The sequence below is a fragment of the Mustelus asterias genome, chromosome 16 (assembly GCF_964213995.1).
Source record: "Mustelus asterias chromosome 16, sMusAst1.hap1.1, whole genome shotgun sequence".
Classification (NCBI taxonomy): domain Eukaryota; kingdom Metazoa; phylum Chordata; class Chondrichthyes; order Carcharhiniformes; family Triakidae; genus Mustelus; species Mustelus asterias.
The window spans coordinates 39,289,249-39,301,985 of record NC_135816.1 but is presented as its reverse complement, the minus strand read 5'-3'; the positions used below and the strand labels follow the sequence as shown (position 1 = coordinate 39,301,985).

General features: G+C 42.9%; 1 protein-coding gene across 1 annotated transcript in view; it reads left to right on the top strand.

The window, feature by feature from the left end:
- Positions 1–12,737, top strand: part of LOC144505117 (A disintegrin and metalloproteinase with thrombospondin motifs 2-like) — a 229,554-nt gene that overhangs the window by 154,120 nt on the left and 62,697 nt on the right. Inside the window, exon 5 of the mRNA XM_078231003.1 lies at positions 4,753–4,836. Coding sequence (XP_078087129.1) covers positions 4,753–4,836 — 84 coding nt within the window. The remainder of the gene's footprint in view (positions 1–4,752; positions 4,837–12,737) is intronic.

Below are 12,737 nucleotides of genomic sequence, written 5' to 3'. Positions count from 1 at the left end.
CCACCAATGGCAGTCTTGCTGTGGGCTTGGGTGGTTCTTCCTGACAGGACACCCAGTTTCCAAGGAGGTCACTCCCTGCTAATGGAAAGGGATCTGCTGAATGCACCACTTGAATCCTTTGCCCCCTCTCCACCCACCCCAACCCCCACAACACGGGTGTCCTCCCCCCACCACCGTTTCCCCCCCGATCACCACCCCTGCCCCTCGCCACAGACTGTCTGACAGGCCACCTGAGGCCTGAGGCCACCTAATTATTTTTCAGTCTGGCCTCTTTTGTGGACTGACTGCAGTACCAGCAGTGGCCACTGCTCCTGGTGGTGCTCCTGGGACTGGAGAGCTACATATTCTCTGGCTGGCAGCCCCTGGCATTGGGACATTCTCCCACATTGTGACAGAAGCTACAATCTTAGGCAGCTAACTGCCTGTCAACTGTAAAATCCAGTTCTGGCTTCCTGTGCAGGCAGAGGCAAGCTCACCATCTTCAGCTGCTTCATCAATGAGTTTCTCTCCACCATAAGGTCAAAAGTGGGAATGTTCGCTGATGATTGCACTATGTTCAGCACCGTTCACAACTCCTCAGATACGGAAGCAGTTCATGTCCAAATGCATCCAGACTTGGGCTGACAAGTGGCAAGTAATATTCACGCCACACAAGTGCTCAACGATGACCATCTTCACCAAGAGAGGAACTAACCATCACCCCCTTGACGTTCAATTGCATTACCATTGCTAATTCCTCTACTATCAACATCCTGGGAGTTACCATTGACCAGAAACTGAACTGAACTAGCCGTATAAATAACGCAGTCACAAAAGCAGGTCAGAGGTTGGGAATCCTGCAGTGAGTAACTCATCTCCTGACTTCCCAAAGCCTGTCCACCATCTGCAAGGCACAATTCAGGAGTGTGATGGAATAATCTCCACTTGCCTGGATGAGTACAGCAACTAACACTCGAGAAGTGAAACACCATCCGGGACAAAGCAACCAGCTTGATTCTTACCCCTTCCACAAACATGGACAAGCAGTGTAACATCTACAAGATGCACTGCAGGAACCTACCAAAGTACCTTAGACAGCACCTTCCAAACTCACAACCACTGCCATCTAGAAGGACAAGGGCAGCAGACACACAGGAACGCCACCATCTGGAGGTTCCCCTCCCAGTCACTCACCATCCTGATTTGGAAATATTCCACCGTTCCTTCACTGATACTGAGTCAAAATCCTGGAATTCCCTTCCTAACAGCACTGTGGGTGTACTTACACCTCCGGGACTGCAGTGGTTCCAGAAGACAGCTCACCACCATCTCCTGAAAGGCAACTAGCGATGGGTGATAAATGCTGTCTTAGCCAGCAACGCCCACATTCCGTGAATACATTTTTAAAAATCCTACTTTTTCAGGCAGTGGACAGGGACACAATCTCAGGGTAAAATCTAACCTATTGACATGTGGATTTGATCTAGTAGACATTACTGAGAAGGATCCCTATAGATTAGAAAGTAGCAAATATAATCCTACTGTTCAAGTAAAGAGGGAGATATAAAACAGGAATCTATAGGTCAGTTAAGCTGATATCAGTAGTGGGGAGATGTTAGTATTAATCAGTCAGGATGTGGTAATGGGGTTGTACACAATCACAATTTAATTAGGCCAAGTCAATGAAGTTTTATGAAAGGGAAATTGTGTTTGAAAATCTATTAGAATTTTTTTGAGGGTATAATTAGCACAGTAGACAAGGAATACTTATGGATGTAGCATATTTGGATTTTCAGAAAATATTTGATAAGGTGCCACACAAGACATTGGGGTGGCTTGTAGGATTAGGGGTAAAATACATGGATTGAGGATTGGTAAACAGACAGAAAAGAGAGAGTAGGAATAAACAGGTAATTCTCAAGATGGCAGAGTGTAACTGGTGGAGTGCTATAAGGATCAGTGTTTGGGGCTCAGCTATTTACAATTTATATCAACTTAGATGAGAGGACCAGTGTTGTATATACAAGTTTGCTGACAATAGTGATGTGTTTGGGTAAGAAAGCTACAGATGGACTTCTGTGTGGGGAAGTGTGAAACTATCCACTTTGATAGGAAGAATGGACAGAATGTTTTCAAAAGGTGAGAGAATGAGAATTAGGAAGGCAAATTGTATTACATGGAGGTTGGAGTATATAAGTAGGGAAGTCTTGCTACAATTATGTAGGGCCTTGGTGAGATTGCATCAGGAGTACAGTGTACAGATTTGGTCTCCTTATCAAGGGAAGGATATAGTTGCCTTGGATGGGATGCAATGAAAATTGACTGAACTAGTTCCTGAGATGAGAGAGCTGCCTGTGAGTAGAAATTGAGTAATATGGACTGATACATGAGTGTATATTCAGTGAAGTTTAGAAGATTGAGAGATGATTGCATTGAAACGTAAAAACATCTTAGATACCTTGATGGGCTAAAGCAATTACCTTTCTCAAGTTGTGAGAAGTTGAGAGACTTTTTTCTGACTGGAGACCATAATCTCTCCGGATAAGGAGATGAGGACTGAGGACATTTAGGACTGAGATGAGGAGAAATATCTATGCTCAACGAGTGGATTTTCAGTTGATGGGTATTCTCAGGACTAAGATTTATGGATTTTTGGATATTAACGAAATTGAGGGATGAGGGGATAGACCAGGAAAGTGAATTTGATGCAGCTGTTCAGCTTTGACCTTGTTGAATGGCGGAGTAGGCTCAAAGGATCATATAGCCTACTCTTGCTCCTATTTTAGTTGTTCTGATGAAGAGTGAAGAGTCATCCAGACTCGAAACGTTGGCTCTATTCTCCCTCCAAAGATGCTGTCTGACCTGCTGCGTTTTTCCAGCATTTTCTGTTTTTGTTTCAGATGCCAGCATCTGCAGCGATTTGCATTTATTGTATGTTTTTATGTTGTACTGGCTATTATATAGCGTAAAAGGATTTGAGTTAAATAAGTATAAATTTTAACCTGAGAAAGTTGTGTCTACAGATTACATTGGGTGGAATTTTCCATTCTGGAGACTAAGTGCGTTGGCTGGTGGGAGATCTCAATGTGATTCCCACTGGACAGTGGGATGGGTGAACACACGCAATCTTCTGCTTTTCAGCTCATTAATTATGCATTAGCGAGGAGCTCAGTAAATTTTGGAGCAGGTGGGGCAGGAAGTCGAAGTTCCAGGTGCCATATTTAAAGGGTATGCAGGCAGACATTTACTCATTGCAAGCCAGGAGCTCCACATTATTCCTTCAGAGTTCATACAGCTGCAACTCATATTGGAGAAGCTGACAGATGTGAATAGCCACATCCCAGAACATACGAGGAAGACTCTGGCATTGCCTTTCACTCACCTCTAGATGAGAGCACCGCTGGCAATACATGGTCGGGCCAGTCCTCACCATTGCAGTGCTCTATGTTCGCCAGCCCCATGACCTTATAGAGGTGCTGCTGCCTCTTGCTACCCAGATCCTTGCTCCCCATGGGTCTGTATCAAATGGAGGCGGCGGACCCTCTTTCTCATTGAATTGGAAGCCATTATCAAGGCACGATTGTCTGCAGCCTTCATCATTGACATCTCAGTGCTAACTTCCCCTGGGCAACTACGCTGGGAACCATCCAACAAAGTGATTTAAATTGCTAACTTTGGATGGTTCTGCCAGTTTTACACTCATTGTTACTCAGTAGTAGAGTTAGAAGGGGAACCCCACCCCCCAACAACCAGCTCAACTGATCTCAACACCACATCTCCCTCCACCACCCCCAGATTTAAGCACGAGGATAAAATAAATCTGCTAATTGGATAGTGTGATGATAAATCACTAATGCTGTGTAATTTTATATTACGGTTCTGAGCTTCTAACTAGTTTTGCCATTTAATCAAAATTGGCTGTTCCTTAAGCCCTCAGATAATCCAATATGCTGTAGATGTGACATGCATAATGAATCAGTTCATAATGCCAGATCCTTATAGGTACACACATTCATTTAAAATTTCCCTTCAAATTCCTGACATTTAAAAAAAAAATTAGAAAGTGCTGAGCAATAATGACTTAAATCCTGCTTTGTTTTACTTTGCTTCATGCTAATTAATGTCATTTTGGCAATGCTAGAACATTTTTGATGTACATGAGGTTTGCCAAGGGTTAACGATCCTAATCAGCCCCTCACCATTATTATCACAACTCCAGCACGAACCTCGGTCTCAGAGGAATGGTGACAGCTTTTACTGCATCTTGTCAGCTTTTGGGCACAAAGTTGAGTCCACTTTCAGGTTTCTGATTATTTTGTTTTGTAGACTCCATTATGGGGAGGAATAATAACACAGTCTGGCTGTGATTGTTGTCAGTAACAGTGACTCTCGAGATTATTAGATAAATCCTCAGTACAATGAAGGTGACTGTTAATGAGATTTCATTCCTTTTGGATTAATTTTTTGCCTGCAAATGCATTATTCATTTCAGCAAATTTTCTTTTAATGAACTAGGGGGATATTGCCTATTGATTACTATGGGTATATTATTGCCATTGAGCTGCATAATTTAGATTTTATTAATTTCCTTTGGGAGTTCCAATGTGACTCTGATACCTTTAGCTTTAAATTGCATCTCATCTTTGGATCCAAAAGAGAATAAGTGCAAAAAGAAGGGCTGATCGTTGGATGGGAATTTAGGAAGTTGGTTTCATCTAAAGAGTTTATTGTTATCTAATACATTCTCTCAAATGTATTTTTCTTTCCCCACAGGTTAATGAGATTTACCATGATGAGTCTCTAGGGGCCCATGTTAATGTCGTGCTGGTGCGAATAATCATGCTGGGCTATGAAAAGGTAATGGAAAATTTGTTTTTATCTGAATGTGTGTGTCAGCTTGCAGTGTTGTTTTGTAGTTCCAGCATATATAGAGAGACAGAGAGAGAGAGACTAAAATTCCCCTGCCCTCTCTTCTGGTTTGGCAGAGTGGGCATCAGTGTCTTCCATTCCTGAACTTACTGGACTACCTGGGGTCAGGAAAGGATCACCTAGTCTATACATGTGTATAGGAGTCTCGACCAGTGTGAATGTTTCATGGGTGCCAGTTGATTTTGATTTGATTTGATATGTTTTTGTCACATGTATTAGTATACAGTGAAAAAGTATTGTATCTTGCACGCTATACAGACAAAGCACACCGAACATAGAGAAGGAAAGGAGAGGGTGTAGAATGTAGTATTACGGTCAGCTAGGTTGTAGAGAAAGATCAACTTAATACAAGGTAGGTCAATTCAGAAGTCTGACGGCAGCAGGGAAGAAGCTGTTCTTGAGTCGGTTGGTACGTGACCTCAGACTTTTGTTTCTTTTGCCTGACGGAAGAAGATGGAAGAGAGAATGTCCGGGGTGCATAAAACTGCCCCGGAAAATCATCCTTTGGCCAGCTTTTAGTTGCTGCCCAATCATCCCCTGTACAAAGGGGCTGTTATCACAAATGCTTCCTCTATTCTTATCGGGAGCCCTGGTCAACGGGCCTCAGTTAGATTGCTGAACTGAACCATATGGCAGGATCATCTCTGATCTTCAGATAGCTGGGGAGTAATGCGGCCAAGGTTAAGAAAATTCTGGACATTATAAATCCCTTCTCTTTGCACCATTTCACTCAACGTTGCGGGGGTTGTATGTGAGATGAAGAAGGTTTCATCTGTTCCAGACCTAAATCGGCACGGTAGCGCAGTGTTTAGCACTGCTGCTTCACAGCTCCAGGGTCCCGGGTTCGATTCCCGGCTCGGGTCACTGTCTGTGTGGAGTTTGCACATTCTCCTCGTGTCTGCGTGGGTTTCCTCCGGGTGCTCCGGTTTCCTCCCACAGTCCAAAGATGTGCGGGTTAGGTTGATTGGCCAGGTTAAAAATTGCCCCTTAGAATCCTGAGATGCGTAGGTTAGAGGGCTTAGCGGGTAAACATGTGGGGGTAGGGCCTGGGTGGGATTGTGGTCGGTGCAGACTCGATGGGCCGAATGGCCTCCTTCTGCACTGTAGGGTTTCTATTTCTATTTCTATTTCTATTAAATTGAGATTTGATAAAGTTCTGACATTTCCAGCTCCTGCCAGAATTTGTGTGCATAAGCTGTTACACTCACCTATTATATGTCGTTGAGAATACTGATCAAAAATTCATCTCTTTCTCTGAGGTCCATTGCTTTTTAATTGAAATCATTAAATAAATGGAAAATATAATTATCTCATCAGAGTGGACTTTCCAACTCCATCACATGCAGTAACACCGGAAGTGGTGATATGCGATCGATACTGTGCCAACCTTAAATAAGGCCATCTAATTCCTACAATGAGAAGACTGGCCCAGTTTAATGTGTACATATTCAAGAGAAGGCATCTGTTTTTGTAAAGTACTTGGATTCTCCTTTTAACACGTGTACTTGAAAATGCTGAGGAGCACTTGCCAAATCTTGGAATGTAGAAATTGGCAAAATCTCTGCTGAGAATTATTGGCTGGATGATTAAAGCTGTGTGCAGCTTTGTGAAGTCAGATCACTTGAGTAATTAATCTGAGCTCCCAATGCAGCTTTGACTTTGCACCGGCAGCTTACTAGCTTGCAACCCAATCTCAGAGATGTTACGGGGTACGGTAGCAAAGTAACTGTGTTTCTGGCCTTGTAATTCATCAGGCTTGGATTATTATTCAAGAAGCATGAATTCAAATCCCATCACGGCACTGAAAATCTTAAATTCAATTAATGAAAAAGCTGGTATCTGTAATCAATAATCACATAACTACTGGATTCTCATTAATTACCCATCTGATTTACTAATCTGCTGACCTTACCTGTCTGACCTATACGTGACACAAGACCCGCAGCAATGTGTTTGTCTCTTAATTGCCCTCTGAAAGCCCTGATGACGACATGCTGCCCTATGCCCTGCTGCTGACTGAAGTGAAGGTTGCCTCCCAATTGCGCACACACACCCTGCCCACCACCCCACCCCTGGCGTTGGGATGCCCCCTCAACAAAATTCAGTCTGATAGTTCTCCCAATTAACATACTTCCAGATGTGATTTTAAAACCAGGTAGCTTGGTTTTAAATGTTCATATCAGGAGGCAGTGCAATAGAGGAAAAACAGGGACATACACTTTCATTCCTTTTGGGCCAATGTTAAGATCCCTGATGCTGCTGAAACTGAGTTGCAAGATCTTGTTAAAGTTTTCATTCCTGATACCTCATGAGCGGTGATGCGCGATTAAATCACTCGGGAGGCTGGATCGTACCCGGAAAATAAAGGCTTTCATTAGTAACAAGAATGGAGCATACTGCCTAACAATACAATCCCAGACTAAAGGGTCACCAGGCAGTGCAGTGACCTTTATACTCCTACAGGTAGACGGAGCCAACCGGAGTGTACCACGGAACAATACCAACAGGTAGAACACCCCAACCCTAACCCCAACTGTGACAACAGTAACATATGTACAAGTACCCATAGTGCTAACCGTCTATGGTTCAGTACCCATAGTGGTAACCATCTATGGTTCACCACAAGCGGTTACTCAATGACAGCAGGTTTCCACTTGCACTCAAACACACTGATGGGTAAAAAAAGATTAAAATCATTAGATACTGTTCCTGTTGGCCTCCCAGGGCATGGAATTGGTTTTTCATCTGTAAAAGATGCAGAGCCATCTCCGTTATGTGATTAACGAGGCGTGATGTTCCTAACTTTTTCTCCCTTTTGTTGTGGCCTTGGAGTTTCCATATATGGATGTTCCAAGATGCTATCTGAGGAGCCCCTGTTAGAAACGTGCTCTTCACAGGTTTATGAAGTTTTTTAGGACAAACTGCCAGAGACACCCAAAGTATATAACTGCATGAACAAACAATGGCTTCCTTTTTAGTTGTCTAGTTGCAGGTTCCCTCTGCTGATACAAAAATGTATGGTAGCTTCAAGTGAACAAAATGCACATGACAATTTTCAATTCACTCATCCCTCCCCTTATTAGTGCATAATAGCCATAGCATATTCCACTGATTCATTTCCAAAGTGTAAATAATAATGTTAAGCATAACTTGAACATTCAACATATTACATATTTTAACTTTTGTATTAATTTAACAATGCACTCTGTGATATGAAAGATTTGTCCACCAACTGAAAATAGTTCACTTTGTAACATCATTCATGTATGGTGGACATTTTCTCTCACAAGTAGGATATCATCTGACATCAGATGTGGTCTAATTTAACTCACATTGATCACCTGAGATGTTGATGTCACCTTTTCTGTTGGTCACAGGAAATGGTTGGATGTCGTAAGGGGCTTGTTCGCTTTTCAACATGTTTCACAAGCACTTTATCTCCTGGCTTTAGCGGTGTAACTCTAAATCTGCGTGTATGTTGATCATTATAGAATTTTACCATAGGGTAGCTCAGAGCTAGGAAATGGCCTAGTGGTATTAAAGGGAAGCAATAGCCTAGTGGTATTATCACTAGACTATTAATCCAGAAACTCAGCTAATGTTCTGGGAAACTGGGTTCAATTCCCACCACAGCAGTGGTGCATTTTAAATTCAATTATACCATAGGGTAGCTCAGAGCTAGTTTGTGCATAGGCGGTGCAAAGATGTGTCGCTGGGGTTTTGTAGGAGTTGAGTGAGGAGTCACTCTGTAATTGCGAAGAAAGTAATACAACTCTTATCATGTTTTTTCAAGGTATGCATAAACTTCTCCATTCATTAGCCTTTGGCCAACGGAGTGTGATCTATTGATAAAGGAAACCTAAGTAGTTTGCAGATTTACTGAGTGTATCGCTGCTGAATGGGGATCCAATGTCACTTCTCACTGTTTGAGTGATTAACAAACGAAGTGAAAATCTGGTCCAGCTTTGGGATGACCGCTTTTGTTGAAGTAAACATATTTATTTCCACGACTGGGAAACTGGTATAATCATCAATGACAAGAAGCAAATGTTCACTGGTGGGCAATCTGTAAAAATCAAGGGGCAGGCGATGGCCTAGTGGTATTAAGGGGCAGGCGATGGCCTAGTGGTATTATCGCTAGACTATTAATCCAGAAACTCAGCTAATGTTCTGGGAACCTGGGTTCAAATCCCACCACAGCAGCTAGTGGAATTTGAATTCAGTAAAATAAAATCTGGAATTAAGAATCTACTGATGACCATGAAACCATTGTCGATTGTCAGAAAAACCCATCTGTTTCACTAATGTTCCTTGGGGAAGGAAATCTGCCATCCTTACCCGGTCTGGCCTACATCTGACACCAGAGCCACAGCTAATGTGGTTGACTTTCAACTGCTCTTGTGAAACTAGGGATGGGCAATAAATGCTGGCCAGCAATGCTGGTGGTCCCACAAATGAATAAATAAATCTCCATGGTCCTGGAGGTAGTTCAGGCATTTTGAGAGGGATGTGAAGATTTGACAATATGGTTGCTTGATTTGGCCAGCACTGATTTTGTGTTCAACCACATGATCAATTCCTGAGAATCATACCTTCTCCCTAAGGAGTTGTTTGATTTTGACAATTTCATGTGCTATCACGATAACATTTCCTCAATGATTGTAGAATAACAATGCAATTGTCAATGCAGTTGTCAATGAATTGTCAATGAATGACAATGCAGTTGTGTAACACAAGATCAGATGTGGTTGTAACAGTGAATTTGTTTCAAATGTAAAGACCTGATTTTACCATTTTCATTCCAAGTGCTGAATCTGGGCTTAATTCAGATCCAACTTGGAAATCTGCTTTCAGGCACTTCCAAATGCACTTGACCTGAAAAAAAAATTGCGGGTCCCATTCGCGCTGTGGGTGGGGCTTACTGCGGCCAAAATGATCAGAGCTCTGAACTGCGCATGCGCAGTTGGAAAAAAATTTGAAAAAGCCCGCCAATGTCAGATCGCTCCCAGGCCGCAGAAAGTGGAGAAAGGGAGTGAAAAGCGGGAGCGATGGCCCCCACAGGCATCACTGTCCCCCTTATCCACACCCCTACTACCCACAGACATCACTGTCCCCCTTATCAACCCCCCCCCGCTACCCAGACCGATCGCGACCCCTGCCCCTTCGCCCCCCCCCCACAACCAATTGCCCGCAGAGTGGCAGCAGACCCCCCCCCACCAGAGATCCACCAGAGAGCCGTTGGAAGCTCTGAACTTGCTCTTCAGCGCCCGATTCAAACTTTTATTCAGCAGGTTCATTTTGGCGCGATTCCGGATCGGCGAACGCCGCAGTAAAGGGAGAAATGCTGATAAAGTTGGGCAGGCAGTTCATTAATTCAATTGAAATACATGCAAATGCATTTAATTCGCCGTTGTGCCTGTTTCAGGCATGAATCGGATCGCCCCCATTCCCGGGTTTCGGTAAAGTGGCCATCTGCGCGAATGCGGGCACGGATCGCGTTAATGGCCTCACACCAGACTTTACCACGTTTTCGCGCCCGAAAACGGGCGTGACGCTATGGTAAAATAGGGCCCATAGTGTGTGAGTGACTTTGTTTGTAGACACTCTCTTGATCACACTTTTCCAGTTTAGTGATTCCATATCCGTCATACGTAGTTGCCATCCTCAACTTGTTTAGCCATTTTGAGGTTAGTTAGTTATAGTGACTTAGGCACCATTTAGGATTATATAGTTAAGATGTTGTTTGGCTATCTTCTCATGACAAGGAGGGCTGATTTTTGGCAATAGGTGGTTTAAACGATAGCTTGCCTGGCTGATATTCAACATGGAATTTGTACACGGAGCTTGAGTATCCAACACTATTCAAGTAGATGATTTGCTATGTGTTTGAACGATATGTTTGAACATTTGTCATTTATATTAATGATTTGGATGAGAATATAGGAGGCATGGTTAGTAAGTTTGCAGATGACACTAAGATTGGTGGCATAGTGGACAGTGAAGAAAGTTATCTCCAATTGCAATGGGATCATGATTGATTGGGCCAGTGGGCTGACGAATGGCAGATGGAGTTTAATTTAGACAAATGCGAGGTGATGCATTTTGGTAGATTGAACCAGGGCAAGGTTTACTCAGTTAATGGTAGGGCGTTGGGGAGAGTTACAGAACAAAGAGATCTAAGGGTACATGTTCATAGCTCCTTGAAAGTGGAGTCACAGGTGGACAGAGTGGTGAAGAAGACATTCGGCATGCTTGGTTTCATTGGTCAGAACATTGAATACAGGAGTTGGGATGTCTTGTTGAAGTTGTACAAGACATTGGTAAGGCCACACTTGGAATACTGTGTGCAATTCTGGTCACCCTATTATAGAAAGGATATTATTAAACTAGAAAGAGTGCAGAAAAGATTTACTAGGATGCTACCGGGACTTGATGGATTGAGTTATAAGGAGAGGCTGGATAGACTGGGACTTTTTTCTCTGGAGCGTAGGAGGCTGAGGGGTGATCTTATACCGGTCTATAAAATAATGAGGGGCACAGATCAGCTAGATAGTCAATATCTTTTCCCAAAGGTAGGGGAGTCTAAAACTAGAGGACAGAGGTTTGAGGTGAGAGGGGAGAGATACAAAAGGGTCCAGAGGGGCAATTTTTTTCACACAGAGGGTGGTGAGTGTCTGGAACAAGCTGCCAGAGGTAGTAGTAGAGGCGGGTACAATTTTGTCTTTTAAAAAGCATTTAGATATTTACATGGGTACGATGGGTAAGGGGGGTATGGGCCAAATGTGGGCAATTGGGATTAGCTTAGCGGTTTAAAAAAAAAAGGGCAGCGTGGACAAGTTGGGCTGAAGAGCCTTTTTCCATGCTGTAAACCTCTGGTGACTCTATGACTATGTTAATGGTCTATGATCTGTTGTGACTTCAAACTTGCTACCATACAAATAGAGTTGAAAGTACAGTATACCCTTTGTGATTGACAATGTTTCTCTCCCTGTTTGTGAGTAACATCGCTCTATTGGGTGGTAGTGACCTGCTTGCCATTGCAACAATTAATGGGTTCCCTGCATTGTCTTTTTGCATGGGAGCTGCACCTAAGCCAACCGGACTTGCATCCATGACTAGCTGGGTGGTTATCACGCAGTTGAAATAGACATTTGTGCAACTTGCTGACAGCCGTTGCTTGATCTAGTGTAACCAATCCACTCCCACCTGGCGGTCTCGTTTGTCAGCTAACATAGGAGGAAAGTTAGCAAGGTCAGGAATGAAGTGACTACAGTATGTGATGAGTCCTAGCAGACTTCAAACTTCCTGCATGTTTGTAGGATCTGCAACATTTGCAATAGCTTCAACTTTCTGACAGCTCTGACAGCCTTCTGTCTTTCTCTAGTCAACTGTGCCAAAAAACACTTGAGAAATAACCTTTGATTATCTGTGTTATGATTCCTCCTTTGATATGTTCAACATCATCAAAGTCACATTTAGTTGCTAGTTACCTCAAACATATGCAATATTAGTCAGTTGTGTTCTTTGCTTCTTGCTTACTGGGTCAGATGACAATTGTTTTGTGTCTTGTATTTCTGTTAGTAGTGAAGTAAGTTGTCAGTGTATTTTTGCTGAATGGTAGTCATTTTGCTCTGGTAAAGCATCTCAAAAATATCTTCCAGTGCTTCACCGCCACAGCAGAAAAGTAAGGTATTTTTTTCCTTTCGTAATCTATGATTGCAAAACCTGCCATCGCACCTTCGAAACATCACAACCAATTTTGACAGTATGGAAATACAGATGATGTCTCCAAATGCACATCAAAAATTAGTAGATTGGGTATAGACAGT